Source organism: Octodon degus, unplaced genomic scaffold (assembly GCF_000260255.1).
Source record: "Octodon degus isolate 3935 unplaced genomic scaffold, OctDeg1.0 scaffold00009, whole genome shotgun sequence".
Lineage (NCBI taxonomy): Eukaryota > Metazoa > Chordata > Mammalia > Rodentia > Octodontidae > Octodon > Octodon degus.
In genome coordinates, this window is record NW_004524585.1 from 12,071,185 (window position 1) to 12,078,941 (window position 7,757).

At 40.6% G+C, this 7,757-nt stretch overlaps 1 protein-coding gene across 2 annotated transcripts in view; it reads right to left on the reverse strand.

Moving 5' to 3' along the window:
* Positions 1–7,757, reverse strand: part of Kdm5b (lysine demethylase 5B) — an 87,736-nt gene that overhangs the window by 14,951 nt on the left and 65,028 nt on the right. For both annotated transcript variants that reach the window (XM_004625360.3, XM_023708050.1), the window contains exons 15-20: positions 6,489–6,670; positions 6,225–6,349; positions 3,676–3,826; positions 3,410–3,524; positions 2,786–3,141; positions 1,751–1,889 (exon numbers count right to left, since the gene is read on the reverse strand). In XM_004625360.3, the coding sequence (XP_004625417.1) occupies positions 1,751–1,889; positions 2,786–3,141; positions 3,410–3,524; positions 3,676–3,826; positions 6,225–6,349; positions 6,489–6,670 (1,068 nt within the window). The remainder of the gene's footprint in view (positions 1–1,750; positions 1,890–2,785; positions 3,142–3,409; positions 3,525–3,675; positions 3,827–6,224; positions 6,350–6,488; positions 6,671–7,757) is intronic.

Here is a 7,757-nt window from a genome sequence, read left to right on the forward strand (position 1 = left end):
CTCCTCCTCCAGTAAATATGAAGTTTGTCCCTGATAGTTACACCTACTAGTGCTTAAATATGATAAAAGAAAAAGGGACCGGCCAGATAGCTCAGCAGGATATGATCCCTGGCATGCCCATGCTGGTGCTGGTGCTGGAGCTGGTGCCGGTGCCGGTGCCACCCCAGCCCTGATGGCGCACTGAGACTGAGACTGGGTGTGGCGGTCCAGTGCTTAGGAGCCTGAAAACAGGAGGATCACTCCGAATCCTATCTGTGTAGTGAGACCCTGTATTAAATATATGTTTAAAAAGCTATCAAAGCATGTGTGCCTTTGCTTTCAGACTGCATGAGCAAGCAGGATTTTTTTCTCCATACTGCAATGATCTCACCTTTTGGCTGCTACCAATCATTGAGTAAAAAGGACTGTAACTAAAACCAATTATTATACTACCAAGAATCCCTGACTAAAATAAAACTCTCATTAATGAAGTCTACATTCACTGTAAATACTTTTCTCTGTATTTCTTTGGCTTGTAAGGATTACCCCTTAATTATGTAATTGCAATCTTTTCCCTATTTACTAGATTTCCAGACGTTTTGTTATAAACATTTGTCTAGAACTGTCCTGTTTGGCATTTCTTGCTAGCAAGTGGCTGATTAGCACCAGTTAAATGTATACAAATATTGATGGAAGGAGATAGTACTTTATTCTAGAATCTGAAGGATTCAACAAAACAAAAGTAGAGACTTTTTCTCAATAGGCCAGCAACACCTACTGGTTTATAATGACTAAAGAAGTAAAGGAAGATACTTCTTTTCCCACCAACCACTTTTCAAATCAGATCAACTGTAGACAGCACTACTCTGTGTGTGAATCATGCCACAGGTGAGCCCAGCCTCCCTAAAGCTTGAGCTCAGTCCATCAAGTGTGACACGTAGCAAAAAGCCACCAAGCACTTGGTGATACTTACTGTGCACAGCACCTTCTCCTTTTTCCCTTTCATCTCCTTTGTTTTTACATGGTTGGAAGGGTGCTTTATTTTTATTTTTTTTTTAAAGTATCTGGTTGTTTCAGGGTCTCACTACGCAGCTCAGTCTCCTGCTGGCCCTCCTGCCTCAGCCTCCCCAGCACGGGAACTACACGTATGCACCACTCTGCCAGGACTCTGTGGCCGGCTCACCCTGCCCTGGGGTGGGGCTGGCATGTGGTGCTGGGGATCGAGCCCTGAACAGAAGCTTGCCTCTGCAGGCATTTTAGTCCGCTGAGCTAGCTCACCGGCCCTGGAAGGGTATATTTGTTTAAGTCATAACTTGAAAAAATTCTGGGTGCTGGGGCCTAGTTTGGCATTGTTACCATATAACTGTATTGACTGACTCTATTAATCCTTATTATCTGAACTTGAGTGTGCTCTTGACAAGCCAGTAGCAGGAAATCATTCATAAATAACAAAGAGTAAATCCTACATCTTTTCTCAACCTCCTTTTTAGCTTTTTCCCTTTCAATTGCAAACATGTAGTTAAATTTGCTATAAAGGAACCCCCAATTTCCAGAAAAAAATTGGTTGAATTACTTATGCCTCAATTATCTCAGTCAACTTGTCAGGTAACAGCTGGTAAGTATAACTAAAAAGGCTCAATAGAATAATCTGGTCAACTCCAAAATACTGAGTCTGTGCACTGAGATTAGATCCAATATCTTATCCTTTACAAAGCTTTAATACATCAGGATTTTTTTTTTTTTTTTCCTATCAGGTCATTTTTTAACCAACCTGCAGGGCTTCTACATCCTGAAGCCAGTCTCTGGCTCTCTGCACTGAATCTTTCAAGGCTGCACCATTGGGCAGATATGCGGGGATCTCCTCTATCTCCTTCACTGCTGTAGCAAGGCTGCTCAAAGAATGCCGTGGTCTGTAACAATGAAACACAAAGATTTCTTGGCATTTTAGAAAAATCACTGCAGAAAAAATTCAGTAGGGCAAATGGCACTGACCATTAGATATCAAATTAACTAGATTCAAGCAAGATTTAAGAGCAAATAGGATAAAGTAAATGACGCAGTGAAGTATTTAAGATCTACCTGTTCCTAATTTTATGATGGCATAAGCTCAAACTTTGATTTATACTCTGTAACTAACTTACTGATCATTAATTTCTTCTATATAAAACTAGATACAATGTCAAAACTCATACGGTTTTACTTAAAAAATTAAAATTCTCCAGGATCTTTACATACTCAAAACAAGGGTATCAAAATTTTTGCAGCCTCTCACTCAATGAACACTATTTTAGGACTACAAAAAGTATCTATGTAACCCACTATTTTTCATGCTTTATGTTGTCATCTGGACCAATTAAGATCTGTCATCAGAAAGTAAGGTTTCCTTCTCTCTTCTCCCTCATATGCTTAGCCTGTGCTCAATCTAATCTCCCAAAGAGATAAGGTGTTCTGATTTGCTAATCAAGAGCACAAATGTTATCTGTGAAAGTCTTCATTATCTTCATTTGAAAGAACTATACATGTTAACTCTCGGACACTTTAAGGTTTCTTGGGATTTTTTAACTGTACTTTTAAAAAAACAGTTCTATATATTATCTGTAAACTATCTTCTCTTAAAAATAGTATTATTGGGGTCTAGAGAAATTTCATTATACCTTCTCTAGAAAAGGCATGCCCATTTGAATCATTCATTTCAGTCAATAGTAACTGGACACTTTTAAATGCCAATCATTATGATCCCTGCTCGCTCTAGGATAGAACGCTTGTCCTGCTCCCCAAGAGAAAAATACCAAGTTTGCTTTTTTACCTGGCCTTGAGAAGACTCTTGGCTCTGTCATCCCAGTGCTCTGACACTGTGAGCAATTCTTGCAGCCGGGCCATAGCTTTTTCCACTGCTGAGTACGGCGCGAGCCCTACCCCAAGGTCTATGAGACGTCTCATATCATCTAAAGTAAGGGAACTGGGGTCTAGGCAAGCTTGCTGCACCTCTTCTAGCCAACGAGCCTGCTCCAGACGGGTTCGCATCTCAGCAAGCTGTGGAAGTTCAACATCAAATTCAAAGCTGATGTCTAGCAAGTCTTGCAGCTCAGCAGCACTAGGCATTTCCTCAGAGAGTACTTTCTGGCTATGCTGCTGGAAATCTTCCACACGATTCAACAGATCCTAAAGAGAAAACAAGCAAACAAAAAAAGTAATATATAGGGTAAATCATAACTAACTGACAATACTATATTATACATAAAACTTCCCAACTTTATTTCTCCTCTGTTTGCCTACTATAAACTATACACACTCATCACCCAATGTTAAAAATCTACTGGAAATAAATGTACAAATTAGCGACTAAAGAACAGTACTCAATCATGTCAACTGAGTTCATTTACAAAACACAGGATCATTAAAGTACTCCCACACATCCAAGTATGCTTACCTTCAGCAATGGCGTTTGACTGAGGACACATGGAAGAGCATACAACTGTGTCACAAACTGTCGGAGTTCATTCACTGTCAACTGATTTTGGGATTTTCCTCCGCCAGATCGGTATCTGAAAAGAAGCCAAAGAAGCTATCAAATTATGTATGCTCACTACTGATAAGGTTCAGTATCACAGGAGTCCAGGCCAGAAAGAAAAGCCAAATACAACAGGTTTCTAACTTCAGCTGCCAAAGAGCCCAAATACAAACAAAAGTACAAACCTAGTCTGTCTTTTGCCATTAAGCAACTGCTGGGCCACAGAAGCACACTTCTCTGCATCCTGTGTGACTAAGCGAAGGTGGCGCAAAAGATCATTGTCTGGGAATTTCTTCATTTCAGACTCTTCAATTAAAGCCTTGAAGTTAACAAGGCCTAGGAATTTAAAAAAAAAAAAAAAAAAGTCACCTTTTCTGTGATCATTATTGTTACTATTACTGTTACGAAAATTGAAAATGAGAGTGAGACTGTATACTGTCCACTATCTATACATATAACAAAACTATGGCAATTATGGCAATGTTTAGATCATTAATAAATTTAGATCGTTAATAAATTTGTTCAATTAATTTCAGGAAAGAAATGGCTACATAAGGATTTTTTTAAAAAAATATTTATTTAGACTTAAAGTTTAACATATCAATACTTGATGAAAAATACCTGTTCCTTATTATGCCTAAGATGTTTGAAATGCAGTGAGATAGTGAGGTTAAGATTGATAGCCCAAATCGTTTGATAATAACAATAAGCTTTTCTTCTGGATGGTTAACAACCTAAGTTTGCAGACCAAAATTAGAGAAAAAGGGATACAAGGAAAGCCAACATTTTGGCCCTAGCCTTCTAAGGTCAATTAAGACTCAGGACATAGGAGAACTTGTACTGTAACGTCATGTACCTCGGTAGTGTCCCAAATTTTCTGATCAAGAAGATTATGGGGCCAAAGAGGAAAGTGATCGATGACGTAGAGTGGGCCTAAGGAGAGTCACATGGGGAGAAGACACTCTCTCAGGCTTTCACAGAGAGCACATTGGCCAAGCAATGGCCGTGACTCATCCACATGGCTGCACTGATGAAGGTTCTACAATCTGAGGTACAGGATCTCAGGACAAATCCTGAGGGCATTTCACTGACCTTCTCAGACCAAAAAGCTACAACTCTTGTTGCATAGGTCCTGCTTTACCTTGGTCTTAACCATCCAGTAGAAAAGTATGAAGTCGAAATATAAGAAATAAAGCCATGCTGTTAAGTTGAGCTGTGGGGGACTCAGGTCAATAATTTCTGACATTTCCAGTTAAATATAAGACCCAATGCTATTATAGGCTACTGGACTCTTTTAGAATATTTTGCTGAGTTTACACACCTATAATATTCAATAACGGAACTTAGAAAAAATGGGGTATACCGATGAATGTCCATTTTGTATCTGTGTATTGAAAGAGGTTGGGATAGATATATAGTTGCATTCTCTTAATGAATAGAATGATTTGTTCTAATGGTGTTTGTAAATAGGATCACAAGTCCGCATCTTGTACAGCAATTAGCCACTAAGAAGAATATATGCAGTGTATTATTTGTTGAAACTGTCCTTCCGATTTGATTTGAAACTGTCTCATTGCTATCTGTTTGTCAATAAAACTTTGAAAAAAAAATATTTATTTACTTGGTACAGGTTTTAAGTTCAGACTTGTAATGATCCTCCTGTCTCAACCTCTCAAGCACTGGGATTATAGGTGTGTGCTACCATGCTTGGTCTTGGTGGCCCGCTCAGCACAGGTACGGCCTGTGGTGCCAGGGATCGAAACTGGGTCCTTGTGCTTACCAGGCGGCACTTAGACCACCAAGCTATCTCTGCAGCCCTGGACAACAAGTTTTTAAAACAAATGCCTAGCTAGACAGGGTGGTATAATCACAGCACTCAGGAGGCTGGGCTACATAGTGAGCTTAAGGTCAGTCTGCACTATATTGTGAGACCCTATCTCAAAAAAAAAAAAAAAAAAAAAATCCCAGCACTGGTTTTTGATATGGAAATAAGATCTAACGGGCTTAAGATACATAGAAAACAGAAACAAATTTGTAAAATCAAATAAAAGAGATCTTATTGTAGCTTGGCCCAATTCTTCCTCCCTCAATTTATTCTTCAGTTGGCAAGTAATTGGTATGCTCAGAGATAAGGATAATGCTCTTTTTCCCTAAGTGAAAAGAAAGAGTTACCTGTTGGAGTACAAAAAGGAAAGCAAGTAAAAGACTTTTGAGATAGAGAAAAAGAGACAGAGGGAGAGAGGGAGCAAGAGGGAAAGAGTGAAGGGGGAATAGAGGTGGAGAAGGGGGAAATAGTGACTTTCAAAGTCACTGAGAAGCATTGTAGACCTTAACTTTGTCTAAAATTATGACATAATAAACCAGCATTTTAGAGATTCATAATTTAATGCCATGTTGCTTTTAGAAAGTTTTTTTTAAAAAAGTACATACACCAAGTTTTTCTAAAGTTGATATGAAAGGTAAAATGCTAAGAAAGGGAGGCAAAAAAGGTTACTATTCCCAAACTATCTTCCATAATTCATACTTTTAACACTTCTTTTGATGTAGAGCATCTGTCTCACCCACTCGTACTGTAAAAACTCTCTTTGCCAATACTCTAGAAACCTGACAGAGAAGCTAATCAAGGATGAAATTGGGCTGGCTCAAGTTATCTGTTTTGTGATAACTTTAAGCTGGCTGTATCACAATCAACTTGAATTTGCTGTTCAGTAAATAATGCTTGTGTGTCACATACTTTTCTTCTTGTTGATCTTTGCCTCCAAAGCTTCATTCACATTCAAGGCCCATTCATTGTAAGATTCTGCTCGAAGCTTCAGTGCATTCATCATTGGGTAGAGATCATCTAGAGTGTACCTGTATCTGGAGAGGCAACATCAGACACCTTTGAGATATATGGATGGTTCTGGAGCAAACCAGATGTCTTTCACTTAATCTCTCACGCCTGAGCTTTTAGTAAAGACTCAGTACTGTCATGGAGAACAATAATTTTCCTACTTACTGAAGTTTGTATTTATAAGGAGGACAGGAACACAGTTCTTTTATGTGATGCAGGCAGACAAGCAGGCCAGGTTTACAAGAACAGGAGATGGCAGACATGAAGCATGTAGTTTTGCATTTTATACACTGCCGCTCATCATCTGGCAACAGCTCAAAATCCATCCTTTCCGAATCAATTACTCCCTATAAGTAAAATGTACTTTAGAGACTTCCAAAGGAAAATATAACCTGTCAGTCCCCAACATAAACATCCAGAACCCAAGTTTCAAAACCCACCCCCCAAAAGAAAAGCCTTATTAAATGCAAATGCATGATGAAAAATGTGGGATACAAATTAACAATCACCAAGAAAATATGGGCAAATTAATCTACTTCACCTATCTAAGAAGGATCCATTTTTGGACAAGGTATTAAGTTTGATCAGAGTGTGAAAAATAATTACTAGGACTACAATACTTCTGAGATCAGTTGTCTATCCTACTTCAAGTTGACCTTGTCCAGAGAGCAAATTAATACAGAAAATGTGTTTTCTGCTTTTAAGTAATTACTATACAGGGCTTCAGAGTGGTATTAGTAGAAAATCTACAAAAAAGAATAAAAATAAAACAAAATAGGGCAAGTGGGAAAGACAATTAATTCAATTGCTCATGTGGATAGTGTTTTTTAAATTAAAAAAAAAAAAAAATCTTTCTAGGGCTGGCCAAATAGCTCAGCAGATTAAAGCGCCTACAAGCAGGTGCAGGGGGTGGGGGTTTGATTCCCAGGCCTGTGATGCAGGCCCCGCCCCCGGGGTACACTGAGACTGCAATTGAGACTGGGCGTGGCAGACCCAGTCCTAGCCCAGGTCCGGTGTGTGTGGAGAGCATCCTGCTACCCTGCGCCGGCGGGACCAGTCCCAGCCCAGGCGCAGCGTGGGCCGGACCCTCTCGCACCCCCTCGGGCCGCCCCCCACCACTCCGCCGTATGTCCCCACCCCTCCTGCCGAGTAGGAATTTCTGCCGACTTCCGGGAACCCCCAGACCCAGTCCTAGCCCAGGTCCTGTGAGTGTGTGGAGAGCTTCCTGCTACCCTGCACCGCGGGAACCAGTCCCAGCCCAGGCGCAAAGTGGGCCGCCCCCCACCACTCCGGCGTACGTCCCCACCCCTCCTGCCGAGTAGGAATTTCTGCCAACTTCCGGGAACCCCCAGACCCAGTCCTAGCCCAGGTCCGGTGAGTGTGTGGAGAGCTTCCTGCTACCCTGCGCCGGCGGGACCAGTCCCAGCCCAGGTG